Source organism: Trichosurus vulpecula, chromosome 5, assembly GCF_011100635.1.
Source record: "Trichosurus vulpecula isolate mTriVul1 chromosome 5, mTriVul1.pri, whole genome shotgun sequence".
NCBI lineage: Eukaryota > Metazoa > Chordata > Mammalia > Diprotodontia > Phalangeridae > Trichosurus > Trichosurus vulpecula.
The window spans coordinates 234,099,740-234,121,574 of NC_050577.1; the positions used below are offsets into that span (position 1 = coordinate 234,099,740).

Sequence of the window (21,835 nt, forward strand, 5' to 3'; positions counted from 1 at the left end):
AGGTCCCAGTGTATAATAACTGGCCGAAGTTTATTTTTAAAAGATAGAAATCTTGTCTAACTTCTCTAACATCCATCTTCAAGGCAACTAGGGACTTCACGAATTGGGGAAGCAATAAAATATAGCACTCTTACTAAAATATGAAGGAGAATGCTCCCTAATAGACAGCTGGAACCTACTTCCATTAGATGAATGAGTCAGAGAATGCAAGAATATGTGGATGCATCATCCTTCAAATGGAAGAATTTTAATTGGATTTGGCAACTAACATAATCCCCATTGAATATAATTCATCTTTAAACAATGTATTTATTTACATGTTACTCCCCCCCAACCCTATTAAAATTTAAGTTCTTCAAGGGCAAAGGCTGTTAGTGCCCTTATACTTAGCACAATGCCTGGCATACAGCAAATGCTTAATAAACTTTTGTTGACTGAATGATTGATTGATTTCTATCATGCATCGAAAACCAAATAATTCTACTCCATTTAGACTGATGAAACTTTTACTAGAATATAGTGTTGTGACCAGTTCTGGGCTTGAGAACTTGAAGGAATATAGGAAATCTGAAGGAGTTTCAAAGATCCACTAAAATTATTAATGGGTTAGAAAATAGGACTTCTGAGGAAAGGCTAAAGGAACCGAAATTATTTATCCTGGAGAAGTCTGGGGGGTATGTTAACAGGCTTAAAGTTTATGAAAGGTTATTATATAAAGAATGGCAACCAGCTGTTTTCCATCTCCTATGAACACAAAGAGAAAACAGACCAGAGCTGCAGCATGAAGAATTTAGGGTAGCTATACAAGGAATTTCCTGACAATGTTTGAACTGAACACCAAGTAAATCCAGGGCAATATTTTCTATCTTTTGTAACTGTGATAAAAGTGGTAGGAAGGGGAAGGTATGTGCCTGGAGGTTATCTTTTTATTAACCTATCAGAGAATTGGAAGCAATCTCAGAAGTCATCAAGTCATCCCAACTTAAAAAGGACTCTCAACAAATGGCCATCTGAGCCTTTGTTTGAAACTCTCTTGGGATGGGAAGCCTAGCCCATTCTAAAGTGACACACCTGACTCTGAGAGTTCTCTCTGGAAAAGGTTATCCAATGTTGCCGGCCAACATATATCTCTGCAACTTCCACACAGGGCTCCTGGTTCTGTACTCCAGGGCCAAGCAAATCAAGACAAGTTTCTACAGTACGAGATAAACCTTAAAATACTTGAAGATTGTAATCATGGCCTCCTTCCAAGTCTTCTCTTCTTCTGGCTAAATATTCTCAATTCCTTCAACAAATCCCAGTACGGCATGTTCTCCAGTTCCCTCCCTAGTCTGATCACCTCACACTGGGACAAATCTAGTCAGTATCCTTCCTAAAAATCTAATACCAAAATTGAACATGAGACTCCTGATGTGCACCAGAGGAGAGTACTATGAGGGATCATTGCGGCATCTAATGGATCCAATAATGCAGCCTAAAAGTGCATTAGCTTTTTTACTGGTTAAGTCAGATTGTTGGATTAATTATGTTGAACTTCCTGTTTACCAAAACCCCCAGGTCTTTTGTTGGTTTTTTTAAATGGCTTTTATTTTTGTATGTTTATTTCCAAATATACATCCCCCTACCCCACACACTCATGCATACCACCTTCCCTGATGACAAACAACAACAAAAAAATTCAGTAAAACAAACAACACATAGAGAAGGGTGAAAGGAAGAGAATAAGTATTTATATAGCACCTAGTATGTTCTAGGTGAGGGACTAGATGCTTTATAAATACTATTTCACTTAATAGTGGGATAATAGAGTGTATCTGATGGCATGTGCAATATTACACACCCACTGTCTCCCAACTCTCCACTGAATATTTTGCATTTTCTCAACTGTTCTCCAGGACAAAGCCTGGACAATGCAATTATACAGAGTTCAGTGTCATTTTATTAGTCACCATGTGCAATGTCTTCATAGTTCTGCTTACTTCGTTCTATAGATGTTGAGGTCTTCTCATGATTCTCTGATTTCTTCATAATCATCATTTTTGACAGCACAATAATATTTCTTTATATTCACCTATCACAATATAGTTAGCCATTCCCCAATCAACTGCCCAAGTTGCACACTTTGTTTCAAGTTCTATGCTACCAAAACAGGAGTGCTATAAATAGTTTTATATATATTGGACTTTCCTTTCTGGCTTTAATCTCCTTGGGTTATAGTGTTAGCAGAGATATACCTGGGTCAAAGAATATGATTGCAGTCCTCTTCTTTTTTTGGCATAATGCCAAATTGTTTTCTAAATTAGTTGGACAAATTCACAGCTCCACCAGGTACATTAATGTACCTGTCTTCCTATATCACCTTTGTTAATTAGCTGATTGTGAAGAGAAATTCAGAGTTGGAAGTTGTTTTCAGTTGCATTTCTCTTATTATTGGTGATTTAGAGAAAATCTTTTATATGATTATAAATAGTTTGTAATTTTTCACTTGAGAAATATTTATTCGAATCTTTTTGCTATTTAGGTACTGGGGAATGGCTCTTGGTTTTATATACTTCTTTATATACTTATATATCCTTCTGTAACTTGGCTATCAGAACTTTACTTGGGTTCATGATGCAAAGATTGTTTTTGCCCCCAATCAATAGCTGTCTTTCTTATACTAGCTGCATTAATTTAATTTCTCTTAAAATATTTTTGATTTGATCAGAGAGCCACCAGCTACACTCTTGTTGGTAAGATGGAGAATCTCTAGGTCTTACCGTCTGCTCTGCCACTGCCTCCTTAGGTCCTCTGGGCCTTACCTTACTTTGCTGCAATGCCTTCCAGACCCCAAGCCACTGTCATCCGATTTACGAAAAGGTCCATGGGTTCTGAGCCTCATCATCTGCCCCACTGCTGGAACCTTAAAATTTCCAGGATTTTTCATCCATCCTGAAAGTAAACTGTCTTATTTCATGTCTCCCCCAATTAGATTACAAGCTCACTGAAAGCAGGACTATCACGCTTTTGTGTCTGTATCTTCAGTGCCCAGCATACTGTTCGGCACACAGTAAGTTGATAATAAAGGTTTTTACATTAATTCATTAATTGTACCAAAAAGGTCACTAAAATGCCACTTGATCCAGTAAAACCACTCCTAAGCATATGCCACAAAGAAATCAAAGATAGCAAGGACCCATGTGTACAAAAATATTACTAACAGCTTTTTTTTGTTGTTTTTAGCAAAGAACTAAAATTAAAGTGGATGCCCCTCAATTGAGGAATGAGCTGAACAAAGTATTAGTGAGGAAAAAATGACAGAGATGGATTCAGAAAAATCAGGGAAGGTTTATATTAACTGATGAAGAATGGAGTGAGCAGATTCAGGAGAACAAATTAGACATCTAATAATATTGTGAAGGAAAATAATTTTGATCAGTGAGATGACCAAACATAACTCCAGAAAACTGAAAATAATGCATGCTTTCCTACTTGTAAGCAGAAAGGAGACAGACTAGAGGTACAGAATGAAATAGTCATTTTCAGACATGACTAGTGCATGGATTTGTTTTCCTTAACTATACCTACAAGAGTGGTATAGTTAGGGGGAAAGGGAAAATGATAGTGACAAAAAAAAAAGAAAAAAGAAAGAGCATCAATCAAATATTTTGAAAATACACAGAAAAAAAAAAGCAGAAGGAAGTTCAGAAGAGAATACAGACAAGCAGGGTAGTATTGGGACTACCATGTTAACTTTAATAAACACTTGAAACAAAATGTTGTACCCAACAGAGTCACAGTTTCAAATACTATCGCTTTTTTTCCCTCGTATTTTTGTGTGTATAGCAATGTCCCTGTTTCTTGATGTTTGTTAAGTTCACAATTTTTAAAAAATGAAAAACAAAACCCTAGCAGTGATGATAATACCAGTCTTCGGTTTCTTGCCCAGGACTTCAGCGTTCCTACAATGCATTCTGGGCTCCTTCTGGCAGTATCCATCAGTGCCATATTAACCACTGGAGGGGGATGGTGGTTATCAGGTTTCTCTTGATCCAGGAGATGCTCAATCACACCACAGCCACAAGCCCGAAGAAGATAGCTGATTGCTCTGTTCCCGGTGTCATTTTCACATGTGGCTATAGTTTTATTCAGCAAAAACACATGAGCCTGTTCTATTCAGCTCTTCTTCTGGCAAATGATGGATGCTTTCTCTCCTGATGGATGCTTTGGAAACACATCATCATTCCATGGAACACAGGAAGCTTCTTTGCTTATGCTAATGTCTAGCTTTATACCATGGGAAGAGTCTACTGTCTGTCTATTATCTCATTCCATATAATTCAATGGTACTTCTTCCCTTCCCATGTTTCTACCTTTAAAACTCCAGACACTGGTTGGAATTTCTAGCTTCTTTTTGTTGTTCAGTGATTTTTCCGTTGTGTCTGACTCTTCATGATCCCATTTGGGGTTTTCTTGGCAAAGATACTGAAATGGTTTGGTATTTCCTTCTCCAGCTCATTTTGGAGATGAGGAAATTAAGGCAAGCAGGGTTAAGTGACTTGCCCAGGGTCACACAGATAGGAAGTTTCTGAGGCCAGATTTGAACTCAGGAAAATAAGTCTTCCTGACTTCAGGTCTGGCATTCTATCCAGTGAGCCACCCAGGTGCCCGAGCTTCTTTAGAATCCTTTTATTCTTTTTTTCATCTTGGAATTGCCCCCACCACCACTCTTTCAAGGAACACTTCATTTGACCAGACAATCTAGAGAACAGAACACATTCCATAAGAATGATGGCACTAAAGTCAGAAGACCTAAATTCCAATACTGCCTTTGATATGTCGCCTGTATGACCTGAGGTAAGTCACCTAACTTCTCTGGGCCTCAGTTTCCTCATTCATAAAGTGAGCAGGTATCAGGCATTTTTAACCTGGAATTTGTGGGTTTTACAAAAACAGTTTTTTGAATTATTATATTTCAATATAATTGGTTTCTTTTGTAATCCTGTGCATTTTATTTTGTGCACTTACAAATGCTATTGTGTTGAGAGGCCTTGAGGCTTCACCAGGCTGATCAAGGGGCTCAAGTCACAAAAAGAGTCTACGGACCCTGACCAAGGTGCTCCTGAAGGTCCCTTCCAGCTGTAGATCTAGAATCATAGTGTAATATCAATTAAGTTGGGACTGTTTTTACTGTTTTAGAACGATAAATTAATTGTGTCTTTGATTCAGCCTTACTAGGTGCAAAGCCCCAGGCCCAAACCCCTATCTACCAGGTGCTAAGCCTATGTGGGCGTGAAACCCTCAGGGCCCTAAGGGGAGAGGCTAAGGCCAGAGCCAACAGTAGGAGCCTAAGTTCTGGTAGCTCAGATGACATCTGATGACAGCTAAAGTGTACAAAAAAGAGAACAGAGCTATTTGCTTGGGGCTCTGAGCCACAGGAAGAGTGGCAGAGACTCTGGGCCAGCCGTTGTTGTGAGCTCCCCGGCTCATCAACCCAGATGCTGATTTCTTGGTAACTATGAACTGTATTTGGTCTGTTTATAATGTATGTTTGTAATTTGTCTGTATTTACTCTGAAGTTCAGGGTGCTGGCTTTTTTCCCCCAACTAAGTGAACAAGATTTGTATGCTGGATTGAAATAAGACTGTTAACCCCCTAACGCTACTTTCCTTAGTAAAGCGGATCAAAAGAACTTGTGCTGGCAGCGTCCTTGTTGTTGGGCTTGTGTTGGTCTTTCAGCAGCTGCTAGCCAAATTGCTGCAACACACAGTCAGTTGTCTCAGCATATCTAAGGTCTTAGAAACACCACTGAAGAAGTCTCATTTCTGTACTTCTGGAAATGACTATTTTACCATTTTCATAGAGGGTTTGTTTTTTCTGTTTGTCATCTCATAACTATGTCCCTTGAGCAAAGCAACCTTGTTATCCATAGTTTATTCGGAGTTTTCCCTGCTGGTGCTATGCACACAGTGTATACTCGACTAATGCTACAAAAATAAAGACAAGTAAGGTCAAGCCAGCATTGGCTCAGAGGCAAAATTCCAAGGCACCATGTCTCCCCTTTAAACTCCCAACCCCATGTGTGAACCTTCACCATGTAGACGATGGAGTAATGTATAAATAAAAAGAGGGTTTGGGTACAAACACTGACTTGATTACTCACTATCTGTTTGATTTTGGGCAGGTCACTTAATATCTCAGGGCTTCAATTGTAAAATAGATTATATAAACTCTAAAGTACCTTCTAGCTCTAAACTTGTAACCCTCTGCTCTTTCCTCAAGAGACAGAATTCATATTTAAATTGTACATATGACTTAACTAACTCTGCATATCACTACAGATTGAGAAGACACCATGAAAACAAAATTGGGGCAGGGGGAGTGTTTCAGGAATTAATTACAATGAATCTAATGGTCCACATATATACCACAGGCTGGCTTTTTGTTCTGTGTTTGCCAATTAAGCAGTATGTTATGTGTGTGTATGTGTGTGTGTGTGTGTGTGTGTGTGTGTGTGTGTGTGTATGAGAGATGTATATATACAAACACAAATATACATATACGTATAAGCATATATATACTATAAGCCAAATGTACATAGATGTAACTGTGATTAATAAACTATAAAAAACTATAAATATCACTTGATTCCTCTTTATCATTATGCATTTTTCAATCAATGGATATTAATAGTAATTTCTATCATGAGAATGTCCATGTAATGTGTTGACAGTAAAAAAGCTTCTGACTGTGAAAAATATGGAATAGAACTGTAACTAGGATAGGATAGCTGAGGCTTCTAACAAGTGCACTGACATGGGAAATGAGGTCCCCTGCCTGGGTGTTTATGCTCTGAAAGCATTCACTGCACTGGAAATGAGCAGGGGGTTGGGGACAAGGTAAGAAGACAAGGGAATGGGTCACAAAAAAGAGAGAGAAAGGAGTCAGGCAGGCTTATGCTTCCTGTGAAACTCCTCTGTACCACACCTGCCCAACCCACCCCACCCTCCCAATATTTGGATTTAAATGAAAATATGAAGGAATTCCCAGTTACAATTCTGAGGCTGGAAACCACGGGACTAGATGATTCCTAAAGACCCTGCTAGAAAATGGGATATGATGGAAAGGACACTAGATCTGGTGTCAGAGGACCTGGGTTTACGCCCAAGCTCAATCCTTACCAAAAGTGTGACATCAGACAAATCACTTAACTTCCACTGGCCTCAGTTTCCCCATCTGTAAAATGAAAGAATTGAGCCAATTGATTTCAAAAGATTTCTTCCAGCTCTGAAATCTATCATGCTATCACAGTAAAATGTTTTCACTTAATAGATGCAAGTTCTCTTAAGTCCCAACTAAAATCCCACCTTCTACAGGATGCCTTCCCCAAACCCTCTTAATTACAGTGCCTTTCCTCTGTTAATTATTTCCTATTTGTCCTGTAAATGGCTTGCTCTGTATATATTGTTTGCATGTCTTCTCCCCCATCAGATAGTAAGCTCCCTGAGGACAGGAAGAATCTTTTACCTCTCTTTGTATCCCCAGCTCTTAACACAGCCTGACACATAGTGAGCATTTAATAAATGTTGATTGATTGTTGAGCACAGGAGACTGTTTTTCACTATTTTCTTTGTTTAGACTGAGCATACCTCAAGAGCTAGAAACATCTCCAAGGCAATCTACTCCATGCCATTCATTTCACAGATGAGGAAACCGAAGCCCAGGGAATTTAAATGACTTACCCAAAGTTACACACCTACTAAGTATCTGATATGGAATTGATAGGTCATTTGATTGCAAAACCTATGCTCTTTCCATTGTTACCAGTCCCCTAAAACAGTGTCTGGCACGTAGTGAGCATTAAATCAGTTTTTTAAATTGAACTGCATGCTAGGAGATTAATTTCCTAAACCACTGGGGAACTGGGATTCGAACCCCAAACCTAGAGATAGCATTCTTTCCATTACGTCACACTTCCTCCCCTACACTAGGTAGCGCTGCTCACCTGAATTTTCTCCAGCTCCCTCCAGGGGGCGTTCCTCCCAGCGCGCAGGCGCGGCTTCCGCAGAGAGTCCGTGTGATCTCAGAGCTTCAATTACCTTGTCAGGAGACCCCCCCACGAAGCGCTCCCACAAGTCTTCCGTGTAAAATTCCACCGTGTGGGCGTTAGCTATGGGAATTGCTTTGCGGAGAAACCGCAGCAGCTCCCGCAGCTTGCCGCGCAGCACGTCCAAGTCCCCAGATTCCGGGAGCGGACTGGCGGCCGCCATGACAGTCTCTTTCCCGGGCTGCAGGTGGCGCCCGGGCGGCCGCGGGGCTTGGCTCGGCGCGGAGGCGGGGCACAGGCCTAACAAGTGGCCCGCCGAGCGTCCGATAGGTCTCCCCATCGATTGCCTCCCCCTGATGACGCACTTGGCTCCGCGACGCCTGCTGGGCCCAGAGAAGCAGGAACATGGCCCCGGCGAAGCGCGCCGAGGCGGTGCGGGCCGGAGGGGCCCAGGCGCAGGGCGGGCCGGCCGGACGCCTCGGATTCAAGAAGAAGCGGCAGCAACAGCAGCGGGCATGGCGGGCGAACTCACGGAATGTTTTCTCCGGCAGCGTCCGCGAGGGTGAGTAACATACGCGGCCTTTGAGGCCTCGAGGAGCCCCACTGTGACCGAGAGGGGCCGGACCCTGGCCCTGGTAACAACAGTGATAATTTACAGAGGGTCAGCCTCGGAGCCAGGTGTGGACACCAGGGTGAGATCCGACCCAGCGCTTGATACAGGTGCATGTCGTGCAGTCGTTTTTCAGTTGTGGCCGACTCTCCGTGACCCCATTTAGACTTTTCTTCGCAAAAGTACTGGAATGGTTTGCCATTTCCTTCTCCAGCTCATTTTACAGATGAGGAAACTGAGGCAAACAGGATTAAGTGACTTGCCCAGGGTTATGCAGCTGTCGGATTTGAACTCAGTTCTTCCTGACTCCAAGGCCTTGCGCTCTAAGCACTGTGGCGCCACCTAGCTGCTCCTCTGGGACATAGTAGGAGCTTAATAAATGCTATTTGCTTATTGATCCTTTACTTAACCTCTCTGATACAGGCGCTGAAGACTAAGGAGGCAGAGAAGGTTCTGAGCTGCCTTAGTGGAGGTAGTTTACTCTTTCGGGAGTTCCATGCTGCAGTGAAACGAGGCCATATCCTTAGGAGAAGATATTTGTAAATGTCAATATGAATAGTGTCTTGTACATAGTAGGTGTTTTAAAAAAAAGCTATTAATATTATTATCATAAAATATTTAACAACATAAGTAAAAATACAGTGGAGCGTGGAAAATGTTAATATTTGTTTTTCTAAGTCTACATACGGCCTGCAGGGATCCTTATGTATGGTTTAGTGGGTCATTTTATTTTAGTTTGACATCACTGGTATAGAGGAAGCATGAGGATAAAGTTTCCTTTCCCAAACTGTATCCAAGGGCCTTAATGTTATCTGAAAGTGCTATATACCCTTCTTTGCGCAGCTCCACTGAAGTCAGTCCAGGAAAACCAAAGGCATCTGTTGGCCTGAGGGGAACCAGGCTGTGGAAGCTGCTCTTTAGATTCTGGACGGGCAGCCAAGTGGTGCAAGAAGTAAAGAGTTGGGCTTGGATTCAGGAAGACCTGAGTTCAAATCCAGCCTCATATTGATACTTAGGAGCCATGTGACCCCAGGCTAGTCACTTAACCTCTGCCTACCTTAGTTTCCTCAATTGTAAAATGGGGATAATAATACCACCTATTTCACAGTGCTGTTGTAAGGATGAAATGAAACAAATTATAGGAGGCCAGCTGGGAAAAGAGAAGGCAGGGTCAGCACTTTTTAGCATAAACCGGTATGTATCCTGAGGGATCCTAAACCCACTAAAAGGAAATAATTTTCTTCCAGTATTTTCCTGATGAAATAGGTACTCACCAGGCACTGAGCCAGTTTTGTGGAATTAGAGGGAGATGCTGACAAACAAAAACAGCTTTGCTCTGCGATCATGCATTTAGAAGTGGGAAACACCCTAAAGGCTATCGTTTTACACATATAGTCACATTTTACACCTGAGGAAACTTAGACACAGGTTAACTGTCTTGAGCAAAGTCACACTGGGAGTAGGAAAAGAGTTGGGATTCAAAGCCGGGTTCTCTGACTCCAAATCCAGTCATCTTCTCACTCCCTCATGCTTGCTTCTGTGCTCTTCCTATAGAATGGGGAAATTACTGTCTCTAGAACCTGCTTCCTGTAGTTATTGGGAAGAAAGCACTTTATGAATTTTAAAGAACTATACAAATATGGGCTCTTTGTGTCATACATGGTTATCTTTGGGAACACCATCAGCTCTTGATAAGGTCATATATCAAATTTGGAGCCATTTTCAAATATTTGATAAAACTTTTGAAGAGATTCAAGGGAATGATTTTTTTTTTCTTTCAATTTCAAAAACTTATGATGGAGGTAGTGTGGCTACTAGACAGACTATTGTATTTAGTATTAGCCCACTAAATCCTAGCTTGTGAGTGAGCTTGGGCAAGTCAATCTCTCAGGGCCACTGTTTTTTCTTTAAAATGAGGGAGTTGGTCTGGCTGTTCTGTAAATTCTCTTAGCCTCAAATCCTGTCATCCCAATATCCGAGGACTCAGTTAAGGTCTCTGGATGCAAGAAGATTTTGTTTTGATTCACTAATATAGTAAAATAATGTAAATATTAAGCATTGTCTCATTTTCTTACTTTCTTAAGTTCCCTAAATGCAGATGTATACACAGTCATGCTGGCCTAATTTCTCCTTTCTATAACAAATAAGAAAACGAGGAGCTAGCTGCTTAAAGCATGACATCCTTGCTGTTGTTTCTTACTGTGCTTTTCTAAAGTTGAAACAATATATAACTTGTATTTTGTGATGATGACTGATTATGAAAGTTATGTTTAATTGATAATTTTTAATGTGATTGATTTAAATATTAGATTCATAGATGACTAACATCTATCTATTTTTCCCCTTTGTTTACATTAATTTGTTGCTCTTATTTTCTTCTATGTAGGACAAGGATTTGCATTTCAGAGGAAACAAAAGATTCAGCAAGAATACAAGAAATTGCTAAGGAAAGAAAAAAAGGCACAAATTTCACAAGAGTCTCAGTTTACAGAAAGATATCCAGAGCATTTAAAACATCTGTATTTAGCTGAAGAAGAAATGCTCAGGAGACAGCGTAAAAAAGAAAAACAACCTTTGCCAGAAGAAGAATGTAGCACAACAGTGGAGTATGTTTTTTCTCTCTCTCGTTTAAATACTGGAAATTAAACCCATGCTTTGTTGGCTATTTTGATAGATATTGTGAAAATTTATGAAAGAATTACATTTTTTTAACTGGGTTTTTAAAATACATGTAATTAGACAAAAATGTAGTTGTGGCATCATTTGAATGAATTAGGAGCTAGGATGGCTTAGAGGAAAGAGCATTGGACTGGAAATAAATATACTTCGGTTCGGGTCTTAACCACCAATGGTGTACTCTGATAACCTGGGAAAGTCTTCTAAGCTGTTCTGGGACTCAGATTGTTTATCTGTAAAATGTTAAATAAGGTTAAATCTCTAAGGTTCCTTACAGATTAAAATCCCATGACTCTAAATTTCATATCATAAATGAAAAGAATAGTGCAAAAAAACTGCACAACCTCATTTTTGAGGTTTTTCATTTTTCTCACAGTTATTTTTTTAATTGACACAAACTGTAGCTCTTCTCTGACTATAAAACAGCTATCCAGTGAAAAGTGCTAAGGCTTGGAAAAATGTGAAATAAACAAGAAAAACATTCTTTGGAAGGTACTGTAGGTAGAGTTGACTATGATTTAAAATGCAAATTATTATGTGATGGGAACCCTGAAAGAGGTTAAGAACTGTTAACCTGATTTAGAAATGGGAGCAGTCATTTCTTGCTAGCTAAATAAGCAATAATGTCATTGAGGTGATAACATTCAAATTGGCCCTTGAAGGTTGCTCAGAATTTCAGCAGGTAGGATAAATAGTGATGAGGGGAGAAGGGAACAGCCATGTGTTTGGCTAGAGTGTAGACCTAAGTGACTTGTTGATAGACTGCAAGATCAAAATGGGTCAGTTGTGTGACATAGCCACCAGAGAACTGAATGTGATTCAGGGCTTCATTAAAATAGGGGTAGCTTCCTAAAGTGATGTGATAGCCCTGCTGTTCCCTGCCTTGGTGATTCCACATCTGGAGAATGGCGTTCAGTTCTGAGCAACACATTTTAGGAAAGACTGATAGTGTAAAGGGCAGGATAACCAGCATGAGGAGGAGTGTCAGGTTCATGCCAAGAATCACGTGAAAGGATTAATGTTTATCCTGGCAAATAGAAGACTCAACATAGAAATAATAGTTGCCTTCTAGTAGCTAAAGGGCTAGGATGTGGAAAATAAATTAAACTTGTTCTGTTTAGCCTTAGAAGGCAGAAATAGGAGCAGTGGGTGGAAGTTGCAAAGAGGAAGATTTAAGCTTTTTGTAAAGAAAGACTTCCTTTAGCTGTTCAGAAATAGAATGAACTGCATTAGAAAGTAGTGGATTATCCTTCCTTGGATGTCTTGGAGCAAAGACTGAATGTCCCCTTGTTGGGAATGTAGGGAAAATTCTTTTGGTTACTAGCTGGATTAGATGGCCTCTGAGATGGAGGAATGTTAGCAGATAGGGAAGATAGATTAGGACCAGATTTAAGAGGGCATTGAACACCAAGATTTGCTCTGTGGTTAAAGTAGAAGTCATCAATTCAGAATTCATGATCATTTGGAGAAAGGGCTGGTCTGATTTTTACCTTTACTTAAGGAAACAGAATTAGAGCGAGCAGGTTAATGGTAAAAAAAAGAAAACAATATTGGGGAAGAGGGGGTTTCAAAAATGTCTTTTCAGTTATATCTACTTTGTGCCCATAACTTCACTAAGGCACTAGAGAAGGACTAACTGACCATCTTGACCTCTAGGAACTCTTGGTCCAGTTAAGGAGACAAGACTAGCACACATGTAATTTACACAGTACCAGACAAGAACTAAGTAGTTTGATACAAATTACAAGTAGTAGAGGAATCCAAGAAAGGAATGAGAGTTGGTGTAGTCATGTCAGTCTGGTAAAATGGACCAGTTAAAATGACCGGGAGTTTTGGATATCCTAAGTTCTACTAGTATAAAGTACATGTGATTGGTCTCTCCAGTACTGATACCAATATTGTCCTCCATTATATCATTCTTAAAAAAGCATCTGTAATAACACTTCTTGGCTTTATGGTCCATGATATGCAAACCATTCTCGACCTTATTTATATTTCAAACCCATAATATCTCTTCATGTAACACCTTGACAAATATTTACTACCTGTTGTGTAGTGTTCTCTTATGATGTCAAGCTTCTAGAACTGCCTTTAGTTTTAATATGCAATGGGAATATCTGCCTAGTAATTTGTTACTAGCCAGTTTTAGTTATTTTTGTCCTTGAGAGTCATAAAATATGTCTTGCAACTTTTCATGAAGTGAGATGCTTACAAATTTATTTGTTTGTGACTAAGTTTAATGAATATTGGTGATTTTTTTTTACCTTCATAACTTTTTTTTTACATTTATTTTTTATAGCCCTATTGACACTCCAAAAAGAAATAAGAAAAAAACATCAAACCAAAAGGCAAAAGAAGAGTATGAAAGGGTGCAAGCTAAGCGTGCTGCTAAGAAACAGGTAAACCCTACATTTTTTATAAAACAAATAAATACTTCCTTTCCCTTAAAATCCTATCCATAATATGTAACTAAATATTTTCACAGAGTTAAATTATGAACTTGGCCTTTCATTTAAGGTGTTATTTTATCTCTGTGACTATTTACAATGCATTACAACTATTTGCATTTTAATGAGTTAAGGGAATAAAAGCCCATAACTTATCGGTCCCTTAGGAGTAATGAGAAACCAAATTCAGTTTGAACACTAAGAAAAACATAAGTCTTACCTGCAGTCGTTTTTGCTGTACATTAAAGCAACGTTATGAGATGAGGGATATAAAAATACTTAAAATGATTGAGTTATGGCCTTTTAGGAAGAGTTGGTTTCTAACTTAGCAAGAGGGGGCATAAACTAAAATAGTGTTAGACTGTTAAAAATTAAAAGAGCAAAAGTATGATTTTGTTAATGCCACAGGCTGTTCTTGTTTTGAATACTTCAGAGTTGCTGGTATCATGCCACTTCAAAAAGTATTAGAGCCTCCATCAGGGCAGTTGCAGATGTGATAGTGAATGATGTTACCAAAGATAATTTGCTGTGCAACTTAACTCCCCTACGCCTCACTGTCTTCATCTAAAATGAGGTTATGGAAAAAAAAAATGTTCTTTAACATCTCTCCATTTATAGCATTCCATAATTTAATTTTATTTTGTTTTGTAACTTACAAGCCTTTTAAGCATTTTATCATGTCAATGAGGAACAATAATGTAGACATTTAAAAATTTGTATTTAATAAAATGACTGCTTTTCTTAATAGTTCATAAAACTGATGATTGAGTGTGATAAAACAGCATTTCTCTATGGAGCTATTGAAACTTACATAATTGGTTACATTGTGCTTTTTTCTAACCACATGATATTAACCATATTCTGAAATAGGATACCAGATAAAGTAAATGAATGTTCTACTATAAAGAATTTTATGTTCCTTTTTCATTCACTTATCTGGAACTAGAAGCTTTCCTATTAATAAATGTTGGCCTATTTACTCGGAATTCAGTGTTTCAAAATGGTAATGTGAAAGTTACAGTGATAAAAGCTGGACTATTAAAAGTTTCAATGAAGGATCCAAAATGAAGGACAAACATATCAAGTTTCTTTTCACTTTGTGGACAGTCCACAGATATAAAATGTTCTCCATGTGTCTACATTGGTGGTTTTATCTACAAACTAGGACAAATTAAGTCTTATCCCATGTAAGACTTTATTTGCATAATATACAGCCCTGATGTATTTATCATAATTATGAAAGTAGAAATCATGATAAATAGAAATAGGCTTTTTTTTTTTCCCTAAGAAGATAATTGTATTAGAGTTAGGGGCTGCTGGAAAAAGAAAATATCATCCATTCTATTTTAAAATCCTCAGTATAATGTGATTTTTTTTATAACTGCTTTTGTGTAGGATGGTATTACATAAGCTATATTTAAAGGATTTGTATCTTTGTCTAACTGTGGGAATTATTAAGTAATCTTCATAAATACATTGGTTATTTATCAACAAGTATGAATTAAAGGCATTTATTAAAGCACTTACTACATACTAAGTACTAAGCCTGGAGATGCAGGTAGAGAAAGTCAGACAGTTGGTGCTGTCCAGGAGCTTACACACTGATTGGAGAATAAGAGAAAGTCCAGCTACAGGATGAATGAAAAAGTCCCCAAGTAATAAGGAGGTAGAGCAGCCTAGAGAGAGTGCCATATCTTTAAAATTCAGGAAATCAGAATAAAAGAAATTGACATTAAGAAATACTTAAAAGACAAAATTTATATCTTGCTTTTCATAAGTCTTCAAGTAACAGAACTTATTTCAGGGTTTCAGTGTGGGTAGATTCCCTCTGCTCACCTAGGTTGCAGTCTCTGCGACTTCATAAATAGTCCTTGAGGGTTTCTGTAACCAGAAATTCATCACAGATCAGCCAACTTAGGAATAGGCTGGGCTCATTCTTAGATGACAGACATATAAGTCTGTCCCTGAAAGCTTTTCCAGCTCGGTATGATTTGCTGCAGTTTGTGTTCCTTTGGCTTAGCATTCAAGAACCCAGGGTCACTTCAGGACTGTTTGGAGCAGTTCTAGTAAATGGAGGACTTTCTCTACTGGATAGGACAATTAAATGAGCTCTGAGGTTCTTGCCAGTCGAATCTTAGACAGTCTATTCTTTCAGGATTGTAATTTAGAGAGCATAATAATTAAGAAATAATGATAATACCTCACACATATTTCATATACATTATCTCGTGTTATTCCAACAACTTTGTGGCACATGCTGGGAAGATATTATACATGTTTTACATATGCTGAAACTGAAGCTCAAAGTACAAGGTCACACTGGTACCAAGAAATACCTGAGACTTTTATTTAACCTTAGCCTTTTGATATAAAGTCCAGTATTCCTTCCACTAAACAACACTGGCCTGGAAAAAATGAGATACCTTGGAATTTAGATGAAGCATCTCATTTTCTAAAATATCTAAATTCATTCACAAATATAGAAATCTTTTTTTTTTTTTTTGAAAATGTTTGCATTTTACTGTATTATTGCTCAGTATTTCAACCATGAAATCTGATTTCTAAAAGACAACTAAAATATAAATCTTATCCTCAGTAAGAAATGTTAAGGTCTTTTTATGGTAGTTCTTAAAAAATTCCAAACTATTCATATACATGCTACTCATGATTAAGACATTTGTTAATTTCAGGAGTTTGAGAAAAGAAAGCAAGAAAGAGAAGAAGCACAACAGCGCTACAAAAAAAAGAAAATGGAAGCATATAAAGTACTGAGCAAAAGGACTAAAAAAGGCCAACCAAATCTGAACTTACAAATGGAGTATCTTCTAAAGAAAATACAAGAGAAAACATAAAGCATATTTTGTTCTTTGATATATATTAAAATATATTTTTATATTGTCTGTGGATTCTTTTGAAACATTTATTATACTTCTTTGCTATTTGCAATTCCATGCTCATTGTATAGCAACAGACAAAGTCAAACACATTGGATATGTTTTTATTTTTGCAGAAAACATTTTAAAAATCCTATAAAGTTTTTTATTGTTTAATGGTTACTTCTTAAAGAAAGTTGCTCTACCGAATTAAAACATTCTGTTGAAATGAGTGGCATAAGCTATATTCTTGTCCAGTTGAGGCTTTTAATAGATAAAACTAAATTGTTTTGGCTTTTAATAGATAAAACTAAATTGTTTTATTGAAAAACAGCTTTTAGATATTTAAGTACTAATAAAATGTGTAGGCAGCTAAAATTCTGTTCTTTCTGGTATTTGTTTTGGAAGGTTTCTTTTTTTAATGATAACATCTGTTTAAATTTCACAATATGTGCAAAGAAAAATGTTAATATCCTTAACAGTATTTCTATCAATTTTTACCCCCTCTTCTATTGAAAGCTTTCATCCAGAACTTATAAATATTACCAGGGTTTGTTTTTTTCCCTGTCTATAATAATGTTTACTAATGCTGGTGCTGTATTAGGTCTGGATCCAGCTATAAAAATGTTGCATTTTATGTACTTGCCAGCATCCACAATAGCATTTAAAATAGTTTTAGCATCCCACATATCCATGTTCTGCCCATTAAAAAACATTCAAACAGTAATCTTAAACTTTATTTTCCTTTTTCCTATTATTAAATAGGCAGAAGGTGAATTGGACAAAAACTAACTTAAAGTTTCTAAGTAGGACATAGAATGTAATAATTGTTACAAGTGATAATTTTAAGTTTTTAAAAAAAAAGTTTTTAAAAAAGAATCAGTCACAATCAGAAGCTATGATTGGCTTCTAGTTTTTTATGTATGATGATTCTAGTTAAGAACTAATAGGTGATAAATCCTGCTCTTGGGAAAACTTCACACCCATCAAATTCTTTTATAAACAACAACCTCCTTCTTTCTCTTCCTTCCCTTCCTCGTACAGTGTATCCCCTTGTACAGGCCCCTGCAGCCTTTCCCCAGGCACTTTTGGAGAGCTTGTTTTTTTTTAGGGGTTGCTAGGATACCGTTCACTTCACTGCCACAATACTCCAGAGTAAATTTGATGCTTAGTTTGCAAAGATTCTACATGGTTGTATTCTTTAGAAAATGTTTTCTTTTTAAAAGATTAGTCTATAATTGAAATCAAATTGAAAATTATTTTACTCTATATTTAATATTCTCTAAAACTTATTCTAAAATAACTGTCCATAGTGCTAATGAATTTTTGGGATGCTAAGAGCTGCACATAAGCTACGACCTCTGTTTATTTTTATTAAATGTATTTCTGTTAACTTATGATGTATATTTGTATACATGATTAATTAGATTAATTTCTGATGCTGAAGTGATTTTTCAAATCTCTCACCAAGAGTAGAGGAGGAAAAATACCAGTGAATTTGGAATGAATGACTTTTTGCATTCTTCCTGGGTTATTTGAATCTTTTACCAAAACTCTTAAAGATCTGACTTCCCAGATTATCCTGCTCAGTTAGTATCATAAACTCAGGTGTCCTTTGAAAACTGTATGTTGACAGATATCTAATAAAGCATGAAAACAGTGTATTTAGTACCCGTGATAAAAATAAATGCTGATTAACTTAGGGAGATATTAGCTCAAAAAACAAGCCAATTTCAAATCTCTTTACATGGAGAAGTTTAGTACTAATCAGCTAAACCAATCATGCACATGAAGAGATTATATTCTTTTTTAGGCTACCTGATGGATCATTTCTTTGGTACAAGATCTTTGGTTCCAGGGCTATTGCAGTCTCCAGATCAGCCCTAGTAAATTACTGGTATGTGGTACCCTGGGGCAGCTAAAAATGTCCAGGCCTGGGGAGTACATCCTTATACCCAGCCAATAAGCCTCTTGAGGAAATAAAATCCTAGCTCAATGACTCATACCTCCCACCAAAAGTTCAGGACACTTAGATACTGAGAGATCTCTCTTCCTGATGCACCAAAGGCTACTTTTCATCAGTTTCTGTTTAACAAAAATTTACAAATGACCCAGAATTCACAATCTTGTCACCTAGTGTTTGCACCTTTTGAGATCACCAAAAATCATAGCTTCTCTCTGACTCAAAGATCACAACTACCGTCATCAAAGGGGAGGGAAGAGGGGTGGAATGCTCAAGTAATCTCATCCATTCTCAACAGTTCATCTAATACCATAATTTGTGACCCCATCTGGGCTTCTGGCAAAGATACTGAAGTGGTGTGCCACTTCCTTCTCCAGCTCATTTTATAGATGAACAAACTGAGGTAAAGAGGGTTAAGTGACTTGCTCAGGGTCGTACAGCTAGTAAATGTCTGAGGCCAGTTTTGAACTCATGAAGATAAGTCCTCCTGATTCCAGGCCTGGCACTTGTCTACTGTACCCCCTAGCTGCCCTGTTCAGCAAATATTAGCACCTACTAAGCTAAAGCATGGCAGAAGGAGTGTAAGGGTGGGAGGAGGTAGATGGGGAGCATACCAGAACTAGATTTCATTGGTAAAAGGAACTCCTCATGAAGAAACTCCCTCTAAAAATACGGGTATTACATTCTCTGCAATTTATAATCTTAGAAAATTTCCTGGGATTATACTATATGTGTTAAGAGGCTAATCTTGAACTCAGGTCTTTTTGACTTGAAACCCAGTTTTCAGTTTTCTGCACTATGCTTCCACTGGTTAGTGCTGGAGATACCAGGAAAAATGAAACAATCACTACCCTCTTGGACTTTTCATTCAGCTGGATGGTATGCAAATATGTCTATTGGATGTTCTAGTCTTTCCTACCTGTTCTGCCTTCATTTCTTCTGTAGTCTGTGGTTCATGTAGCCAGGTCTGAGATGCAGGTTTGAAGTGTACTGTTGAGCACTTATTAATCACCTACTACATACACCGCACTGTGCGCTAGGTATGGGCAGATAAGTTGATCACGTTAGATGTTCTCTTCCAATCTAATGGAAAAACATGGCACATGTCTTAACTATAATAGAGAGTAATACACAATACACAAATTCGTTCTAAAGCTGCACATAAAATGCTACGTATGATCTGAAGAGGGAATGATTATTTCCATTTAGCAGACCCAAGGAAGACAATGGCAATCCCGTTTTTACCAGGCATTTAAGGATTTCAGCAATAGATTGGACATTTCAAGAATAAGCACAGACACAGAGTCAAAGAACGGGATAGTCTGGGTTGGCTGGAACCTAGAGGTAGCATGTTGCAATGGAAAATGCCCTGCATTAATAAGCGGAGAACCTAGGTAGGAATCCTTCATTTTTCCACTAACTACCTTGGTTATTCTAGATGATTTGCTCCACCTCTCTGGGCTTCCCTTTCCTTTTCTGTAAAATGAGATAGTTGCAGACTAGACAACCCCTGGGACCCTTTCCAGCTCTAAATTCATAATCCTAGAGCATTTGGATGGAAATATGTAGAATTTTATTTTTCTTTTTTTCTGAAACTTAAAAAAATGAAAATTTCCTATAATAAAAAATTGCAACAATATCAAGACATAATCTGAAATTAGACCTATTTCTGTAAGTCTAATATAGGTCTAATGTAGGTCTAATATAATAGGTCACACTATAAAGAATATGTGGATATCAGAGTTTTTAAAAATAGTTTGATATGTGAAATTAATCCTCTTTGGGGCTTCTTTACAACAGGACCTGATACAGTATTCCCTTTTGTAAAGTAGTATTTGTAAATATTTATAATATGATGTAAGGCTAGAAAAGAATAGGGTGGACAAGTCACTTAACCTCTAAGACAATGAGTTTCACAAAAGGCTCTGCTCTGCATTGGTAGAGAAAGTTCCCCACCAGGAGGCCCCTGATAATGGGTAGAGGACTAGGTCTGGAATTAGGAAGACCTACATTCAAATTCAACCTCTGACATTTAACTAGTATGACCCTGGGCAAGTCACTTAACTTCTATTTGCCTCAGTTTCTTCATCTGTAAAATCGGGATAATAATAGCACCTCCCTCCCAGGGTTGTTGTGAGGATTGACTGAGATAACTGTAAAGTTCTTAGCACAGTGCCTGGCACATAGTAAGCACTATATAAATGTTAATTATTGTTGTTAATACCTGGATAAAATTGCATGTCCAGTCCAAAAATTGAATAAGAGGCCTAATAGTAGGGCAGCTAGGTGGTGCAGTGAGTAGAGCACTGGCTGTGGAGTCAGGAGGACCTGCCTGAATTCAAATCTGGCCTCACACAATTGACACACTTACTAGCTATGTGACCTTGGGCAAGTCACTTAACCCCAACTGCCCTGCCTTCCCCCCTCCAAAAAAGAAAAAAAAAGAGGCCAAATAACAAAAGGCCGAGTTAGTCAATGCTTAACAACCAGGTCACTGGGAACATATGTATGACATTTTGAAATTTAATCTACATTATTAAAATTTCCTCCATCACTTCTTAAGTCAAGACAATCAACAAAAAAATAAAAAAATAAATCAAGCCTGACTTTGTAGTCTTTGCTTATTTCCAAGGTAAAAATGCTCACACTGAAAATTTAACAACCTGCTCTTGGGACTAGGTCCCATATACCACCATATAGGTAGGTGGCGTTGTAAACAGGACAGGCTATTGAAAACTAGGTGTGGAAGAGGGTAGGCTCAAAGTTTTAATCAGAGATCTGAGATGTGTATGATGGTGAAGTGTCAAGGAGGTCTAGAGATGAGGGAAGGAGTTTTTTCTCACAGATAGCTCACTGCATCCATAGACCTCGACTGGCTCATCCCATTCCTTCGGTGCCTCACCAAGCAACCAGAGTGCAACATAATATTAGCCAGTCCACTTTCTGACTCCAGGAGAGTCATAAAGCAAATGTGATCATGACCTTTTTTGGACTCTTCTTTCTTCCCATTCCCAGAACCAAGGGAGTCAAAGCAAGCAAGGAGTAATGCTAATAGCTCACGAGCATATGCTATTCCACATACATTATCTCGTAAGATTCTAACAACCCTGTGACATAGGCTGGGCAGGAATTATCCATATTTTACAGATGCTGAAACTGAGGCTCAAAATACAAAGTCACACAGGTATCAAGAGACAATCGAGACTTTTAACCTTTGTCTTCTGCTATAAAGTCTAGCAT

The 21,835-nt window shown here is 38.0% G+C and overlaps 2 protein-coding genes across 2 annotated transcripts in view; one reads left to right on the forward strand and one right to left on the reverse strand.

Moving 5' to 3' along the window:
• Positions 1-8,252, reverse strand: part of METTL25 (methyltransferase like 25) — a 153,369-nt gene extending 145,117 nt beyond the window's left edge. Inside the window, exon 1 of the mRNA XM_036758454.1 lies at positions 7,985-8,252. Within this exon, the coding sequence (XP_036614349.1) occupies positions 7,985-8,249 (265 nt within the window). The 5' untranslated portion in view covers positions 8,250-8,252. The remainder of the gene's footprint in view (positions 1-7,984) is intronic.
• A 155-nt stretch (positions 8,253-8,407) lies between these two features.
• Positions 8,408-16,659, forward strand: CCDC59 (coiled-coil domain containing 59). Its single transcript, XM_036760405.1, has 4 exons — positions 8,408-8,588; positions 11,023-11,242; positions 13,612-13,711; positions 16,450-16,659. The coding sequence occupies exons 1-4, from the start codon at positions 8,432-8,434 to the stop codon at positions 16,609-16,611; spliced, it is 639 nt and encodes a 212-aa protein (XP_036616300.1). The 5' UTR covers positions 8,408-8,431; the 3' UTR covers positions 16,612-16,659.
• The last annotated feature ends 5,176 nt before the right edge of the window (positions 16,660-21,835 follow it).

What these genes read in the sequence shown, in the direction of transcription:
- CCDC59 (XM_036760405.1), top strand. Translation starts at nt 8,432, where the DNA reads ATGGCCCCGGCGAAGCGCGCCGAGGCGGTGCGGGCCGGAGGGGCCCAG. An exon ending in CTCCGGCAGCGTCCGCGAGG is followed by an intron (nt 8,589 to 11,022) that starts GTGAGTAACATA and finishes TCTTCTATGTAG; the next exon opens with GACAAGGATTTGCATTTCAG. An exon ending in GAATGTAGCACAACAGTGGA is followed by an intron (nt 11,243 to 13,611) that starts GTATGTTTTTTC and finishes TATTTTTTATAG; the next exon opens with CCCTATTGACACTCCAAAAA.